General features: G+C 47.2%; 1 protein-coding gene across 2 annotated transcripts in view; it reads left to right on the forward strand.

Moving 5' to 3' along the window:
- The window catches only part of GRIK4 (glutamate ionotropic receptor kainate type subunit 4), a 441,993-nt gene that overhangs the window by 298,540 nt on the left and 124,368 nt on the right, over positions 1-19,085 (forward strand). The window contains exon 8 of one of the 2 annotated variants that reach the window (XM_037841749.1): positions 18,762-18,923. The exons of the other annotated variant lie outside the window; for it this stretch is intronic. Within the exon in view, the coding sequence (XP_037697677.1) occupies positions 18,762-18,923 (162 nt within the window). The remainder of the gene's footprint in view (positions 1-18,761; positions 18,924-19,085) is intronic. 2 annotated transcript variants of the gene reach the window in all.

Below are 19,085 nucleotides of genomic sequence, written 5' to 3' on the forward strand. Positions count from 1 at the left end.
TGGAATGGGCCTCTGAAGATATCTGGCTAAGGTGAGAGCCAGAGGCACAGAGTTAGCTCCTGGGATCCAAATCATGAGAACTTGAGAGGTAAAATGTGAGCCAGGATGCACATGTGGACAGAAGTCAAGCACGTGGAGAGAAACCACAAGGAAGCAAGTCCCGATGGGTAGACCAAGGGATCAAAAGTCCAGACCAAAGTGAGATGTACCAAATAAGGACAAAGAAAAGCAAAGCAGACTGGTTGCAAAGTCACAAAAGACGTGGGTGCATGAGGAACCCAAAGAGCTGCTTCCTGCCTTCATCCAGATGTTTCCTATTTTCTATTTGGAATTTGCAAATTGAAAGACACAAGACCACATGGCTGAAGTTGAGAGTCCTGCTGATTAAGAAGCTTTCCAATGGGAGAAAGTAACCCAGAATATTAAAACCCTGTTCTTACAGTCAGTCAGACCTGGTGAAATCTCAAGTTCAGGAGCTTACTCGCTATGTGGCCTGAGACTCTTGGGGCCTCAGTTTCCTCATATGTAAAACGTGAATAATAATAGTATCCATCTCAAATAGTCTTTGCAAGAATTAAAAATTAGCAAAGATCAACACTGCTGATATTTGGTAGGAAATGCTAGCTGCTATAACAGATAAACCCTCTATTTTCAGGGCTTTGCACAATGGAAGTATGTTTCTTACTCAACTCAAGTCCTAAAAGGATGGGCAGCCTGCCATAGGGTATTTAGGGACCCAGACTTTTTCTAACTTGTAAATGTGCCCTCTTAGAGGCCAGAGATGGGAAAATAACATGGAGTAGCACACACATGGGAGGATTTTGTCAGCCAGGCCGGGAAGTAGGGTGTATTACTTTTGTTCGCCTTCCATTGGCTGGAACTCTGTCACATGACCACACCTAAGTGTAAGGGATACTGGGAAATGTAGTTAGCTGTGTGCCCAGGGAGGAGAGGAAATGGGTTTGGGGATCAGCTAGCAATCTCTGACATGTTATCAAATTATTAATCTTTATCACAACATTTCCTTCTTGTATACTAGAAAAGGCAATTAGCATCCTAAGCCCTGGCTTGTCTGTTTAGAGGTTAACTAATCCCATGCATGGAGATTAGCAGAAAACCCCGCTAATGTCAGCTCCTTTGTAACTCAGGAGGCTTCAGGTGCTCTTATCCAGGTAGGCTGCTGGCCTAATTGTCCTGTCTAGGGTTTCCAAGTGGAGCATCATAGGATACTTATAAATTCATTGTGCTTGGACCAGTCTTCAATCTGGAAGGGATTCTCTGTCCTCCAATTGGCCTCCAGGTTTGGCTGGGGAAACTTGTTCCACAAGATTGATGGAAGTTTGGATAAAAGATGTGAGGAATTAAGGGCCTTTGGGCAAAGCCCAGTCTGAGGCTGAGACGGCAATGGTGGTTATTGCACATCTGCAGAAAAGAGGTGAAGGAGGATGCTCAGTTTGAGCTAATAAATCTGGAAGGATTATCCAGCTACTAATGAACCCAGGGAGATTTGCAATCACTGCCTAATAGAAAAAGATAAAATCTCCCTAAACCATTGTCAGAAAGTAAAGACAGGCCAAAGGAGGGAGCTGCCGCGTTGACAGGGAGAATTGTTGAGATTTAAGGGTAAGGGTCAAAAGTCATAAAAGCATCAATGAAAGGCAGATAATAATTGGGCCCTGGAAGCAGGAGGCTGTGCCATCTGCTGGCCATTGGGCTGCTACTGACACTGCAGGTGGCATGGCTGGCTGGATGCCATGACCACCATTTCATTACCAGGCTACCAGGATGGGCCAAGCTCTGTGCCCTTGGCACCATGACCACCCTGGAGAACAGGCTGCCATTTGTGGGGGGTATATAAACGCAGTGGGAACCACAGAGTTCTTCCCTTGAGGAATTTAGAGAGGAGCCAAGTTCTGATGTGCCATGTTGGTACAGGGCCTGGGGGAAGGGTTACATCATTGGAAGCCCATCATATAGAGACAAAGCCTTAGACCAGCAGCAGAGCACCTGTGGCTCTTACCTCCAGTCCTGCCACTACGGGTTGTGTTACAGGGATGGTCAATTTTATGGTGGCCAGTTGTTTGGTCAAACACTGGCCTAGATGTTGCTGTAGAGGTATTCTCTAGATGGGGTTAGCATCAACAAGCAGATGACCTTAAATAAAGGAGATACACTGTGGGTGGGTCTCATCCAGTCAGAGGTCTTAAGAGCAAGAACCAAGGGTTCCAGGGATCAGAAGAATTTTGCCTCAAGGCTACATTTTCATTCCTTCCAGAATTTCCAGCCTGTGGCCTGCCCCACAGAACTCGGACTCACATGATTGTGTGAGCCAATTCCCTATAATAAATCTCTTTGTGTGTGTGTGTGTATGTATTTATGCACATATATTCATATATTCCTGGGGAACCCTGACTGATACTGTTACGTAATAATTACGGTAGCTAACATTTACTGAATACTTTTTATATGTGCAAGCCTCTGTAATCAGTGCTTCACCTTAATTTTCTCATTTAAACCTTGCAACAATTCTAGCAATAGGGGCTTTCTTACCCCTATGTTAGAAATGAGCAAGCTGAGCCTTATGGAGATTTGGTGTCTTCCTCCGGGTGGTGGACCCAGATCATGAATCCAGGTAGTTAGCGCTTAACCACTTCACTCTACAGCCTTTATCTATCCCAGCAAGCCATCTCTCATCTCTGAGCTTCAGAGTCTTTATCCCTAAAAGTACAAGGTTGTAGGTGATCTCCAGGATCTCCAGGATCTCCAAGATCTTCCTAGTCCTGGAGTCCTTTAGTCCAGCACACTGTTGGGGTATTACGATTCATAAGACCCTCAGGCTGGGAACGTTCCCTGGAGAGAGAAGAGAATGACCCGTCAGGATTGGAGGGCCCACGCAGCCTTTGGAAGCAGTATCTGTTCACCTAACAGCTCCTGGGATTCCCAAATGACAGCCAGGTCTAGCTCTAGAAAAGTCACCCCTCCCTGCCCCAGCCTCTATCTTGTTTGGGCAGAATGGATATAAGCAGCCAGTTTTTTTCCTTTGGGCTCATTTTATTGTCAAGTAAATCTGAGCCTATGTTTATGTTTCTAGGGTTTTATCAGAGAGATTAGCCATAAGTAATTGAAATTGCTACAATTATTACAGAAGGGAGAGCCAGGGAGGGAAAAAGAAGTTGATTCCAGGAGGAAGTGAGAGTACTCACCACCCGCTCTTCCTCTCCACTCTTTGTGAGCTAACCCTACTCATCTTTTGGTTCTTCTTAAATGTCATTTCCTCAAGAAGTCTTCCCTGACACCCAGACTAGGTTGAGTCCCCTGTTACACATTCTCACAGCATCCTGTATTTTTTTTATATAGCATGCATCTCAACTTGGAATTCCTTCTATATCTCCACCTGAACTTGAGCTTGAGAAAGGCAAGACCAAGCCTCTCTTGTCCATCACTGTAACTGCAGTGGTAGCCCAGGGCCTGGCACACAGTAGGTGCTTAATGAATATTTATTGAGTGAATGAATGGAACAATTCATAACATTGTAGAGTTCTTGGACTGGGAGGGCTGGTCAGGTTAGGTAGCTCATCTCCTTGCCCTCTGACAGGAACTCAGCCCATTTGGACTAATCCTTTAAGCACAGAGGAGCCCAGTCTCTCTGGTCCCCAGAATACCCTAGCACTTTTTTATAGCCCATGTGGCAAGTCTACTCATTCTAGAACTCCCTTCCTCCCATTCTGGGATGGACAGATTTGAAGTTAGGGGTGTGCAGGACCATGAAGGATGGAGTTTAGTTCAGGATCCAAGAGACTAGGTTTCGGAGGACTCTGCTGAGTGAGGGAGGTATCAAAACCGAGGCCCAGGGTTGGCACCAATAATGACTGTCAAGGGAAGCAGAGGCAGAAGACTCGCAAGGACAGTCAGGCTGATTGCTCTAAATGGCCTTGCTGTCACCTGGGGCTGCTTCCTCCGGCTGGCTGCACCATGCCTGGGTCAGCCTTTATCAAGTCATCTCTTTGGGCCAGCGCCTGTCACTTGATTCCTGGCGCCAGAACCAGGGATCTTAGAAACAAAGCATCTCCATCAGGAAGGTCATTATGGGTCAATATGCAATTACCTGTCCCAGCCCTTGCCCCCCAGAGCTTGGAGGAGCCTCATCACTCTTTAACACCGAGGATGGAAACAGCAAAGGCCTCGGATCAGGGGAGGACTTAGGTTTAAATCTGGACCCTCACTATGTTAGATGTACGTGTGTCGAGTTACTTAATCTATCAGAGACTCAGATTTGCCTTTTGTAAAATGGGGATAATAATGTTTACTCCATAACATCATTTTGTGAAGAACATGGAAAGTTTTTATTGTTAGTAGGCTGCTGGTAAGTGTTATTTCCCTGCTCTTCCCTCCCATTTTCCCCTCCTCTCTGTTGAGTATTCCCATCCTTAGACCTTAGTTTCCTGATTTACCACCTTTAGTTTTCCAAAACTCCAAAGCTGCTATCAGAAACATTTCAAAATTTGCCTCCCACCTGGTTGGAACTACAGTTCCCAGGGTGCTTGAGCCTCTTCTTATCTTGCAGTCCTTCACTGAAAGCACCTCATACACGCACACACACACTCACACACGCACACGTATACACGCACTTGCACCTACCCACACGTGGCCAGTCAGTAGCTACAGTCCATCGGTCGGACAGCTTTCTAGTGTCAGAGCAATTGATTCTAAAGTGTAGTTTATTGTAAAATTATTAAGAGAATCCACATATTTCAGCTTTATTGAGCCTTTTAGGAGAGCCACTCTGCATAAAACAGTACACTTTGGAGAATAAAGATCTGTTTTTAGTGCAACTAGGAAAAGATTAATGGAGTAAAGCTTCTCCACGTGTCCACCGAGCTTCCGAGTACCACCTCCACCAAATGCAGACTCGGAGAAGTGGCAGGTCTGGTGGTGACAGATGTGTCACAGAAAGATCTGTAGGAGTGGCTATTACTCCAAAACTGTGTTTTCTGGAACTACTCACTGTTCTGTATCTGATTCTCTGAACTAGGTTGTTGGTAGAGGGGGAAGTGTTCAAAGGAGAAATGGAAGGGAGAATCAGAAAGGGCTTCAGGATTGACTGAAGCATCATTAGTTCCATTTGCATTTGGGGAAACTAAGGCTGACAGCTTGAACCCTTTTGGCCCAAGTTATAGTATTGTAAAGTGATTAGCCAGCCATGATTGAACCACTTACCTTGGAAAATGCTGAAATAAACTACACGTATTTAGCAAACATTCATTGAGTGCCTCCTGTGTGCAGGGGAATCCAAGGAGCAGTATGATGTGGTCCAGTATGATGATTTAAAGAACTCTCAGTCAAGCATAGTAAATGAAGGAGTAGAAGCCCAAAGAAAGGAGCATTTTCCATGGGAGATTGGGAAAGGTTTATAGATAGGCTTCTGTTGAATCTTGTATTGAAGGATGGGTTAGAAATGAGAACTGGAGAATAACATGTAGGCAGAGCTAATTTAGGGCCTGAGAAAGTATCTGATGGGTGAGATTAGTCTGCCAAACCAGGAGTCAGCCCCTGTCCCTTGTCCTGAAGCAGGCTCAGCCTGGACTGACAGACTGGCCCCTTCTCCACTATTCTGTAGGGCCTTCTAACCCTGAGAAACCCCTTCCTTGAGGAGGAACGCTGCACGGGAGCTGTGGCAGCTGTACAGGAGCTGTGACAGCCATTGAGAGGCGTGTAGTATGTAGTGGACACAGGGAAAGATGGCAGTCGAAAATGCCAAGCTGGGTAAATTAACTTCCACTGGTGCCCCAGGGACCCTCAGGCTGGCAGGGCTCACGTCTAACACTCTGGCCACCTTTCTCGTTGCCAGTCTCTACAGGGGCCACTCCTTCCTCGGCCCTCTGGCCTCTCCCTCCCCATTTTCCCCCTCCTTACTCAGATGGTTCCTGCTATCTGGACCCAGAGCCATTCGAATGAAGCCACTGCCTTGCTTAGCTGGCAGATCTGTGGCTGGTCACCAGGTCTTGTTAGGCAAGGGAGAAGGGAAAGGGCCTCAGAGAGGGGACTCTCCCCCGGGCAAGCCCAGGTGACCAAAAGAATCATCCCTAACCTGCATAAGATGCTTCCCCCAAGAACTGCCATTTTCTGAGATATTCTGTTTGGGTCTCTCCATCTGCCCTCTACCTACTGCAGTCTCAGCTGGGACTGACTGATCAATATATCTGAGAAAAAAGAAAGTGAAGCATTGCTGTCAATTATCCTGGAAGAAAACTAAGCACTGGTACCAGGGATGCAGGATCACTGAGATTGGAAACGGCTCAATCAGGTTTTTGTCTGTCCCAGAGCTTGGGAGGGGGAGGCGGAGCCCAGCACTTGAGCATTGAGGTGAGCTCTGGTTATTAAAATTGAGGCAGGAGTTTCCAAAGCTAGTTGATTCCTAACCAAGTGGGGACTGGAGGTGTGAGAGCAGAATGAGGATTGCCAGGAAAATCAATCAAAATAGAAGCAGCGTTCAATAGGGGGTGTAGAGACCCTGGTGGAGGCGAAGAAATGCGGCTTCGCTTCGGAGGAACCAATTATCAGACAACCCGTTTGCTGATGTTTGACAAACAGCATGACCGTGAAGATGAGTTCCACAGGGGCTCCCAGAACCACATCTCAGATATTTGTTTATCATTCGTTCCATAGTACTGGAAACTCACGTCTTGTATCTGCCCCCGATACCACACATGCATGCACGCGGTTTGTCTATCTGTGTGTGTTGGTGATGGGGGTGCACCAGACTGTGCATGTAAAATAAATCAAATTGAAATGAGGGCTAGACTCTAGGGAATACTGTGGCTCAGCGTGTCTGGAAGCATAATGGAAATGTCCTCCTCTGGCTGCCCCAGCCTTCTGTTTAATAGAGCTTTGGGAGAACAGGTGACCCGCCTTGACCTGTGTCACAAATTTGTTGAAGATTCAGAAGTCTCATTAATTCAGTGAGCTGTGCCTCAGTCTCCCCTTCTGGGTGGTGGTCCAGCCATTCTGTCATCCACAATCAAGGGAGTCTGATAAATAAGAAGCCGCGTACTGCCACACACTGACATTCTGATAGTAGCCACTCCTTGGTTCTGAGTGTGAGCAGTGCACCCCACTTAGCACTTTATACTCAAGATCTTTAATCCTCAAAATTGCACTACAAAGTAGGTCTTCCAATTCTACAAAGTAGGCACCCGAGGCTCAGAGAAGTTCGAGAACCCTGTCTGTGCTTATTCAATCAGCAAGTGGCAGGCCTGAGAATTTGCCTTTCACCTCTCATCCCACTTCTTTCCTTCTCAAACTGATCTTTAGGGGTTTTTGCTGCTGCATCAGTTTTCTATTGTTGTGTAACTGCAACGTGAGTGGTTTAAAGCAGCACCGTTCCTTAGCCCCTAGTTCTGTAGGTCTGAAAGCTGTTTTCTCTGGTCAGGCTGACATTGAGGAGTAGGCTGGCTGTATCTCACCTGGAGCTCAGGGTCCTCTCCCAGGCTCGTTCCTGTTATTGGCAGGATTCTGTTCCTTGAGGGTGTAGGACTGAAGTCCCCATTTCCTTGCTGGCTCTTGGCCGGGGACCGCTCTCAGCAACTAGAGGCCACTCTTAGTCCTTGATCCATGCCCCGCTCCATCTCATCAACGGACAACCTCCTCTAGCTGGGAACCCCTCAGGCTTCCAGTCTCTCTGACTTCCCCTTATGCAACCAGCCAGTCAAAACTCTCTGCTTCTAAGGAGCTCGTATGATTAGGTCAGGCTCACCTGGACAGCCTTCTTAAAGCTGGCTGTGCCACAGAGCATAATAACTTAAAATTCATCATATTCCCAGCCCTGCAGTTTATTTGGGGAAAGGAGATGGGACATCTTGGGAGCCACCTTAGAATTCTGACTACCACCAACCATGTAAATTAGTTCATTTCTTTGTCTTCCCTTCTATCACCTGGTGAAAAGGTCAGTAAGGTGAGATCTTGGGGCAGGAAATCGGTAGATTGACAATGTTGATGATCAGGCCCCAGAGGCTCTCTGCTGGCCCAGGGTGGGGCTCTGGGCATGGTGCACCCCTGGGCTCCTGGTGGATTTCTGTATACAAGCTCCTGAGAGAAGACTGAAAGCCAGGGCAAAGAGGGAAACCGAGGCCACCTGGGACTGCTGCCGTGACCAGGAAGGCTCCTGGACCCGAGGAATTCAGACCTTGCTGAGAAGAGTGTTTGGGATTTAATGAATGTTTGGAAAGCAAAGGGAGACTGAAAATAAAAGACATTATGGCAAATTGCGTTATTATTATTATTGCATTATAAGTGCTATTGTATGACAAGCACCATTAGGAGTAGCAAGTGCTGTTATTAGTAAGTAGTTGAGCTTCTCCATCCCCAGCATACGGCTCCACTCAGTGTCAAAGGCATCAACAGCTCAGTTAATCACTAGCTGAGGCCTCCCCAGCCCTGTCTCTGTGGTGCTGACAGCTGACATTCACAGCCCAGTGGTCAGTAGGATGCCCACCCATCCCACTAGAGCCCCTCTGCCATAACACACATGCTAGGCAGCTCCCCTGGGAATGTCAATGCTGATTTTATCTTGGCCGAGAGGTAAGATCTTCCTAAAGCTGTTCTTGATCATATCACTCTCTTGCTTAGAACTCTTCAGTGGCTCCCCATTACCCTCAGGATAAAGTCAAAATCCTTAGCATAATGACTTATGAATCCTCTGGTGAACTTACCTCTTGGTTGTCCGTCCATCCTCCATCACCCACGCACACGCCGACCAGATTGAATGTCTTGCAGATCCCTGAATTTACCATACGCCCTTGCTCCTCTGGGCCTCTGCACACACTTATTCTTCTGTCTGGGGAGCTCTTTTTCCCATCTTTTCATCTGACTAACTCCTGCTCATCTTTCAGCTCTCAGCTCACAATCAGCTCTCAGCCTGGGAAAATCAACAGAAAGTCTGAAAGGACCAGCTTCTATGTGCCCAGAGCATCTTGTACTTATCACTCTTCAAGCACTTGCCTCTTTATTTGCCTTTTTCCCTCTACTCCTGCTTCCCCCTATACTTACTTGAGGTCAGGGACGGGTTTGCTCATGGTGTATCTCTAGTGGCTAACACTCATAGTTTTGTTGAAGTAATAAAAGAATGAACGAAGCTAGCAAAAAATGGGCAAGATCTGAAAATCTCTTGTCATGTACATTTCCCTCCTCTTGGGGAAACCTATCTGAGAGCCTTGTGGCCTGGATTCTGTTCTGTCTCAGTCATGTCCCTCCTGGGTGACCTTGAGCAGTTTGAGTTTGTGAGATGCCCAGCTCCCGGCTGCAACAAATCATTTGATCCTGCTGCGGAGATGGGTGTCACTCATGTTTCTAAACAGCTCCTAGTCCTCCTATTGAGATGAAGGCTGGACTCCTGTTTGCCTAATGCTTCCTCAAATCCTCTTTGGGGTGCCTTGGTCTCTACATGCCTGAGGCTGATGAGTTGGGACTTGGGGAGGGATGGAGAGGTTTTGCACCTGGTTAGTAGAGAGGAAGCCTGAACAGTGCATCCTCAGTGCAGGGGACATCAGAGATGAGGAATCAATGCCTGAGAAAGGAAGCAAGCCGGGAGAAAAGCAATTGCTCTCTGCAGCCTAAGGGGACAGCACAAGGTAGCCACCATTTCTTATGTCAGTTTGACCCACTGAGCTTTCAGCTACACAATTAATAACTACATATTTAGTGCCCAGAGGGACAGAACAGTCTTCTAAATACAAAATGAAGATAGTTACAGCTGTTGGGTGCCTTTGAAGTCCCATTTGTGGACTCATGTTGGGAATGAGAAGCAGAGAAGGGACAGAGCTCCTGGGAGGAAGAGATATGCACACTCCGGTCAGGGGGATAAATGACTAGGAAACATGCAGGAAGAGGATTCCAGGGGAGCTGGGAGCCGGGAGATTTAGGATCAAATCTCCCATTAGTTAGAATTCACTGACAAGTATGAATTAGCTTCCCACCTGCTACTTTCTTTAAAGACTTATTACACAAAAAAGCAATCTCCCAGCCTGCAGAGAGCACAGGCTTTGATGCAGATAAATAGACAGAGAGGTACCATGGCTAGATGGACTCTGGAGAGAGGGAGAGTAGATCAGGGGTACCCAGGAGATTCTGGACTCGTGGTAGCTCCAGGGCTTTCCTGGGGAAGGCTAAGAAGAGACTGGTGAGACAAGGGCCTGAGGACTGGCCCTTGCCATGCCTTGGGTCCCAGGACAAATGAATGGGCATACCAATAAAGATGAGTCTTGGGCAGTCGAGAGGCTCAGGCTGCCTATGGGTGAGATGACAGACAGCCTGACAGGTGCTCCCTTCCTAAATTCATCCCGTCAAAGAGCATTGACTTCTTTCTATGTGCATGCATCAGGGTAGACACTGGTGATGTGACTGCATTTGTCTCAAATAGCACCTAGTCCTTGGGATGTGAACAAATTCATATGTTAGAAAGCTCTAGGTGATGATAGGTGTACGTATGAGGTACAGCAGTGGCACAATTGAGGTAGTAGCCAGTAGGAATGAGGAGAGGGGTAGACAGGAATCATAGCATGGAAAGATGTGTATGTCTACCTAAGGAGTTTGCTTTTGCCCTGTATCCAGTCAGGGTTATTGGGGAAGGTGGGTCATGATCACATTTATAGTTTAGATAGATCCCTCCAGCAATAGTGTGGATAGTGAGCTTGGAGAAACACAAGATTAGAGGAAGGGAAACCAATTAGTCCGTAGTCCAGGAAAAAGTTGGTGAGGCTCTGAATTGAGGTAGAGGTGTTAGGGATGGAGAGCAGGGGAGGGAGGCAAGGGATGGTGAGGAAGTAAAATGGTCTTGACTGACCATGAATGAGTGCATGAATGAATGAGGAAGTGAGATGTGGAGAGTCAGAGGGCAGAAGAAGTGGGGAATGAGTCCCAAATTTCAGCTTGAATGATGGGTGGAAAATGGACACATTCACTGTTGGGAACCATGGGAGGGGATCAGATTGGAGTGGAAAGATAAGGACAAATTTAGGAGTGCACCATTCTAGCTTCATAATAATGGGTTAAGAAATTAGAATCTTTTGGTGCCCTCAGTACACCTGGGGTGAGCGTATTTGAAGTTGTCGGTCATTAGCAACCTCAGTGAAGGGGCCACGTGTTTCCACAGTATCTCCTGGTGGCATAGCCTGAACTGAGCACACAGCAGGGAAGAGGAGAATAAGCACTGTCCTATTTGTCAAATACCTGGATCTTAGGCCTATTCTTTCTGAACTTCTGGGCTCCCCTGCTTCTTCTTCCTCCAAAAAGGAATATGAATGTAGTTTATCCCATCAGCCTCCAAATGTGGGTGTGTAGGAACAAAAAGGAGGAGGAAAGTGCTCTATACACTATGTAGAGCTACATCCAAGAAAGCAGTTAATATTGTTATATTCAATAATAATTGATATTTAATAAATTACTGTGATTTGGGGGCTGTCAGGCTTCTGACCTCCCCTCCTGGGCAGTTAGGGGTGAGGGCTGAGCATGGAGCAGAGGATCAAAGCCCGAGCATTGGGTGAAAGCAGATGAGAAGCAAGAGCCTGTTTGAAGCACCACTTCCAAGGGGGTGATGGAGAATAAGAACAAGTTCTGGAGTGAAAGGTCTCACATAAGGACAATCAAAACCCGACTAGGTGTGGGTGGCAGAATTTGGAGAGATTCCCAAGGTCATAGCATTGTAACAACCCTTCTAGGTTGGCTGTGGCCCCAGCAGGGAGCTGTTAAAGTTCTTGGGCCACCTGGAACCCTGGAACTGAGAGCCTTATGAGGAAGCCGACGGACAGCTAGCTTTGTGGCATCATCTGCTCGGCTACGGGAAGGCTCTCTCCCCACACCGTCTTCCTCACTGCCTGGTAATGAGCCTGAAAGTACACGAAAAATGCATTCCTTCACTGATTTTATTGTTCCTAATAATAATACTAGTAACTCAAGGAGTCTGTATCATACTTACAGTCTACATAGTGATTTCCTATATACTGTCTCTTTTGAGTCTCACTACAAAAATTTGAAATATTCTTATTTTATAATGAGGAAATTTTTCTAAGTAAAAGATAAAATTGCAAAAAAAAAGAGCAAAGATTGGTTTTTAGAATGTGGGATTTCAGAGAGGAAAATTTAGGACAAAATATCAACAGACAGTATATGATTTAACATGTTATAACTCTAAATCTATGCTTACTCTCTCCAGCAAAATTATTCTCCTAATCACTTAATTAAGCCAAATAACCACCTTTTGGCCTCACTGATTTTCTCTGGTGCTGGGGCTACAGCAATGAACAAGGCAGACCCACTCAGCCCTCAGAGTTCACAGACCAGCAGGGAAGGCGTTTGTGACTGAAATAATGTGACCACTGGAGGTTTTTCTAGGGATGGCGAGGGCTGGACGACTCTTGGCAGAAGTTGGCCAAGTTCATGAAGCTGCATTTGACAGCCTACTTCTCCCTGCCGTCTTAGCCACTCAGGTCACCTGTTAGGCTGCAATTATTTCGAATTCCTCCCTGCATGCTGCACCCCAATGTTTGTTCTTATTCCTTCTCTGGGTTCTTCATGCAGAAGCGATGTGGGATCTCGGCACCCCCACGCTCTCAAGATCACTGGTCAGGTTCTCAGTCAGTAGTCCACCATATAAATCCCCAGACCTCTTTGCAATTAAAGCCCTTCTCATGTACAGATTTAGTGATATTGGGTCATCCTTTTGCTTACCCAGACCACCAGTGTTCTCTTTGAAGATACAAATCTTTTCGCTGATCTAAACATTGACCTGTGTATTGAGAAATCAGTTTTAGCTCAATGTTGCCAGTTATTTTATAGCACAATCACAGTGACCTCATAATGCCTCTGACTGCTCCCATAGGCAGCCACATGTTGATGAGCAAACAGTATCAAAAACATAGAGTAGTGACTCTGGTCAGATGGCCCTGGGTTTGAATCCACATGCCGTCATTTACCATCCGTTGTGGGCTTGGGAAAGCCTCTTCACTCCTCTGGGGGCTATAAAATGGCAGTGATGACTCCCACACCATAGGGCTGTTGTAAGGATGAAATGAGATAATGATTGCAAAGTGTTTAATTCTGCCTGGCACACAGCTGGTAGTCAATAAATTACAGTTGTTATTAATATTCCTTTCTTTTTATTAATGTTTGAAAGATCCAGAATTTCAAGCCTTCTAGACTCTACACAAATAGCCACACTAAGCAATTAACACCTTACAGTGACTAATTTAGCAGAAATTTTTCTCATTTGACAGGTAGCTTCTTGCAGAGTGAGAGGGAGGGAGGAGACACCCCCAGACCAGACACTTTTCCTTGGTGGGTCCTGACTTCAGCATGGGGACCTGGAGAAGGCAGGAGTAGGGGACTGCCACGGAGAAGCAATCCACCCTCTTCAGTTACACCTGCAGTGGTTGGTGGGGTGTGGGGAGGAAGGGGGTGGATTGCACTCGGAGAGAAGAGGATTTACATGTAGTGAGCATCCACTATGCACCAAGAACCTGACAGAGTTACCCCGGAAAGATGTTGTAGTAGTTTGTTGCGACAGCCCTAGGAAACTAGTACAGTTTTCTAACCAAAAGGGGACCAAATCGGGATTTGAATCAAGCCTGGTCTTATTTCAGAATCTGTGCTTTTTCTACTATGTCCTGCTGTCTCCTACGAGACTTCGTGTTGCACAACTCCAGGGGGCGCCACTTGCATTGTCATCCATGTACATGGCACCTGGGGGTTGTACGGTAGAGTGGTTCCGCCTCTTGAGATGGAAGGCACAGAGCCCAGTTAACTGGTGATGAGGGCCTAACCTGGACAGGCTGGAAAAGAGGGAGAGTCAAGAGACATATGAGAGGAACGGGCAACTGACTGGATGTGGCGTTAAAAGCAAAGGGAGTTGAGGTTGACTTGGAAGTTTCTGGTTTAGGTGGCCGGGAGAGATGTTCTAGGAATACAAAGGAGAAGAGGCTGTTGGGCTGAGAGAACATCACAGAATGCCACTGCCTCCCCATTTTGCTTGCACCCAGGCCCAGGTCGTGCCCAGGGTTAGGAGATGGGCTCAACTCAAGGACACAGACTGGACCTGTTTGTTGGTTTCCTGATTTTCTTCTCAAAGTCAAGCCCAGGAGTTAAATAATTGAAAGTCTCATGCTCATAGCTCCAGTTGACCAAGATTGTCCTGGCCCAGGGTTGGCTCCTTAGCCTAGGCTGAATGTCCCCCTGCTCCTCAGAGAGAACACACTTCTCCCCAGTCCTGTGCAGAAGCTGCCCTCAAGTTCCATTCACCTTTTCCCTTCCCCCTCACCTTCCCAAATACCCAGCAGCAAAGTTGTGTATTTCTTGATGCTCAGCCCTGCATGGTGTGAGGCATTGTCATCTCATTCCCAGCCACGGGGATCTCACTAGTTTCCCAATCCCTCTCCTCCCCTTTGTCTTCCAACAACTCTACCTGAGACCTGGGACCTCCACCCCCCTACCCCCCAGCCCCATCTCCCATCAGTGCCCTCTCTCTGCTCGCAACCTGCCCTTGCTTCTTGGCCCAGGTTGATGAACAGATTGTTGCTCCACTGACAGGCCCCTGGAAGCCAGAACACCCAATGGGGAAAGTGAGGGCATTCAGCTGAGCTGCACCACCCGTGGCAACCTTGCCACAGAGCTCTTGAGCCAATATCCATGAGGAATTCCTCCCAGCCCCTGTTCAAAACCCCCTCCATCCCAGGATAACATCCGCCTGTGTTTACTTGTGGCCATGAACTGACCTTCATCTGTAGTTCTCCCGTTCCCTGCAAATCATCGTGTACACAAGGATTGACACACACACGTGCATGTGCATGCACATTTTAAATTTTTTTCATGAGAAAGCCCAGTGATAAGAAAACAAGCTGTCAAGAATGTTTTTTCAAAATTCAATAACACCCCTTTCCAAGGATAATCGGAGGTTGGTACAAATTCTGCTCATGTTCCCACACCTTCTGTAGGCGGGAGACTGTGTAATTAGTGATCAGAGTTGGGCACAGCGAGGACCCCAAGGCCCTGAAGCATCTTCAATCAACAGCCCTTCAGCCAGGGTTTGCCAAACAGCTTCTAGGTATCAGGCACTGTGGAAGATGCATGGTGGTTCATCTCTGTGGAGAGAGAGGCCACATATGGGAAAAAGCGATTCAACCCAAGGGTTGTCATAAAGCAACACCTGCTTGGAGTAATTGGTGACCCAGGTTCTGGTCTCCGTGCACTGCCAGGACTTGCCAGGTGGCCATTTGCTCTGTTCTTCCCTGGCTTCCCTGGTGCCAGGACCATGGGAATCACTCCCTGTGGACCATTAGGATTTTCCTTTCCTGGACATTTTTAAGAAAATCAAGCTCCCTGTGAGATCCTGCTCCACCCCAGGGACCACTCTCAGCCCTTTCTTATCCTTGGACCTGGTCATTTCATGAAGGTCAAAGCCAGCCAGGCAGTGTGGCCGAGTGGGGACACAGGGAACCTGAGTGAGTCAGGAGTGCTCGCTTGTGGACGATATTTGATCCCTTCCCAATTCTGAAATTAGTTAATTCCAGGAAGCATCCCCATCAGTAAAATGTCGCCACTGCTTCTTTCTGGTGTTTATAATACACAGTTCCCTGAATAGGTTTCGAGCCGTCTTTCCCAAATTGTTTTCTGTAGAACGTTACTGTGAGACACTCATAGATTTCTGGGGGGAAAAAAGTGTTCCATGGTCAATATGCTTGAAAAGCACCAGGTTAAATGGAATTAAACCAGCCACTTCGCTGTGGGTTTCCTTTGAGCCTTTAATATCCTAGTGTGCGTTGTAAAACTTGAAAAGGTGGATATAATATGCAATGCTCTCCAACCTTATTTCTAACCTAATTGGAACTTGGAACCTTGTATTTATGAAATGTCTGTTAACATCTCCTGGAAAGCTATTGTTCTGAGGAACACACTTTGGGAAATAGGCTTAGATTTTTGTTGAATGTAAACTGGTGGTGGTCAGCTGTTTCCCATATTCTTTTAGAAAAACATCTTCCATAGCAGCAGAAGAGTCTAAGTTTAGACATGAAGAATTTTCCAACTGTAAGGATGCTTAGGAGTAGAATCCTAGAGTGCCCTGGGAATTATAATAAGAGAATACACTACCCACTTTCTTATCCCTGTAAAAGCTCTCGCATGAGTCATTATAAATAGAATGAATTATCAAGGAAGCTCCTGGAATCTTTTTATCTTAAAGGGGTCTTTGAAAATAGGATATAATTAGGGATAGGAAGGTAGAATTAAAAAGCAGGAAGATAGTTTGGCTGACTTCTGGAGGAACTGTCTGCAATTGTAATTAACACATCCACTCTTACTCTGCCTGGAACATGCATTTGAGGGAAACACCTCCCTAACTCAGGTTCCCAAGACAAGTGGAACTAAAGAAGTAGAGGGCTTGAAGTTGCCCACAATTTCACAGTAATATTATAATAACTGTCACATATCGAGCCCATCTCATGTGTCAGACATGATGCTAAGCCTTTCGCATTTTTCACACATCTCACTTGTCCCTGGGAACAACCTGTGAGGTTGGTATCATTATCATTCAACAAAATGATAATCTGAAGCCCAGAGAGGTTAAGGACTTTGCCAAGGGCACACAGCCAGTATGGTGTGGAACCTGAACTTGAGTGCCAAAGCCCTTATCCACTATATCCCCTCTACTGCCACTGTGAGTCTGTGGCCATCTAAGACATCGTGGCTTCCTCAAAGTGGGCCTCCAGACATCAGGCTAGGTGTGTAGGGAGAGGAAAGGGATGAAATGACGAGCTGCCCACATTGACAAAGAAGCCCGGGGAGAGAAGGCATTGTCCATCTCACAACACACAACCATGAGGCCCCTTGGTTGCCCAACAGCCTGTTCTGTGCCAAGCTGCCTCCCCCTAGCCAGATGCCTCTCTCCTCATTAGCCATCTGCCCTCTTATGTCAGCTTCCTGTTAGAGAGACAGGAAATAATATCAGCTGTATGAATCAATGCATTCTCTGGCACGTTTACGTTCCCCTCTTGGGAATGTGGCAGGATCCAAGATACACTTAATCTGCACCCGATTCCACTCCTGTTAGGGGTCGTAGGCTCCAAAGGATGCTTTGTAACTCCGTTCTGTAAGCTGAAGCTAATGAGGCCAGGCTCTGAGCAGGGGGGCTCAGGCCAGCAGCCCAAGACCTTGGCAATGACTACTGATGTGCGCAAGGATGCAGGGGGGTCCCAGGGGGCTGGAGGAGCTAAGTCTCAAGAAAAGGAGATTGCCCAAAGGAAAGCAATGTTTCTGCCTGTCCAGAAACTAAGCCCAGGGCAGCTGCCATCTGTCATGTCAGGCTGAGTGACTGGGGTCTCTAGGTGCTGTGTGCCCATGCGTACCAAGCTGTGTGCAAGGCACAAAGGATGAACATGTGACGAAGGGGACTGCAGTGTAAGAAGGTGACCAAACTCACACTGGAGGTGTTTTTCCAGGCTTGGGGATTGGAGAGCTGAACAATCCATGCCCTTTTGCCTGGTTTCTCTGTACCCCGCCAATGGGTGACCTCAGAGGTCCAGGGCTTGGGGCTCAGCTGTACCTGAGGAGGGCAATTCTCTCTGATCACTAACTGGCCTCACTGGGACTCATGCCCACAGGTTTCAGCTTGCTGAGGACCATGAGTCTCTGGGAGAATTCCCTTGCACTCTGGAATGTCACTGCCCCAGTTGGGGCTTCTCTGCTGCATCAAAAGTGCAGCCCCCACGCCAGTCCCCCATAGCTATCTGAAATTATATAGATTTACTTGTTAACTTGCTGTCTGTCTCCTCCACTAGCCTGTAAGCTCCTGAAAGTAGGAAATGTCTCTCTCTTGTTCTTATCTTCATGCCTAGAACAATGTCTGGCACATAACAGGCATGTAAATATTTGCTAAATGAATGAAAATAATAATAAACGAAGGCACAAGCCAACCTGCCGGCCTTCAGGATGACCTTAGAAAGCAAACTGACAGTGCTCTTGGTCCCATCACCTATGGGTAAAGTGCAGCCCCCTGGCCTGGCATCCAGGCCCTTATGCTCTGGCCCCACCAAACTCTCCAGCTTCATCTCTCACTGTTCCTCCCCCACCCCCATGCATCCTATGCTCCCGCCCAGGAGCTCCCAAACTCTGGTGTGCATCAGACCAAGGGACCTGTAGAAAAGGCAGACTGGCAGGTCTCAGCCCCAGAAATTCAGGTTCACTTGGTGGTAGGTGGGGTGCAGAGTCTACACTTTTATTCAAGAAACCCAGGTGATTGTGACGGCCCCTATTCTGTGGGCCACATTTGCGGGGCAGTGCTTTCATCAGGGCACACCACTGACAACTCGCTGAGTATACCAGGCACTTCCTCATCTCCGTGCTTTTGGATTCATGGTGACTTCTTTCTAGAATAGCCTTTCTCCAGCCACATTTCCACCTAGAAAGTACTTCCTTTCAGGCATCACGTCAGTCGTGTCTCTGCCAGGCACCATTAGTTTTTTTCTTTCTCTCCCATCCAGTGCATCTTGTCCATGCCTTTTTTAGAGCTCATTCCACTTATTTATATTCTTCTCTCCACAACACTGTGAACTCCCAGGAAAAAAAAAAAATTCTTAGCTATCCCTGTGTACATAGCAGAGAGCCTGACATAAGTGTTTGTGAGAATAGAATTAGCTACACAGACATGCTCCAGCAAAGCCCAAGCCTGCACGCCTTCCCCTCCCTAACTCTGTTCTCTGTTTCTGACTGCTGGGCCTTTCCAGGAGTTCTCGCTCCAGAGAATGGACAGCCTTGTGGATGATCGTGTCAACATCCTGGGATTTTCCATTTTCAACCAATCCCATGCTTTCTTCCAAGAGTTTGCCCAGAGCCTCAACCAGTCGTGGCAGGAGAACTGTGACCATGTGCCCTTCACCGGGCCCGCGGTAAGTACCCCTTAGAGCTCCCCTCTGCTGTACCTCCACATGCACACCCCTCTGCAGGCCGGCTGCTGGAGCACAAACCCTCCTGGAGTCCAGCCTTCTTCTTCTGCAGGCCCCAACTCCAATAGAGATGTATAAAAAGGCTGGGAAAATGTTCAGGATGTA

Source organism: Choloepus didactylus, chromosome 6, assembly GCF_015220235.1.
Source record: "Choloepus didactylus isolate mChoDid1 chromosome 6, mChoDid1.pri, whole genome shotgun sequence".
NCBI lineage: Eukaryota > Metazoa > Chordata > Mammalia > Pilosa > Megalonychidae > Choloepus > Choloepus didactylus.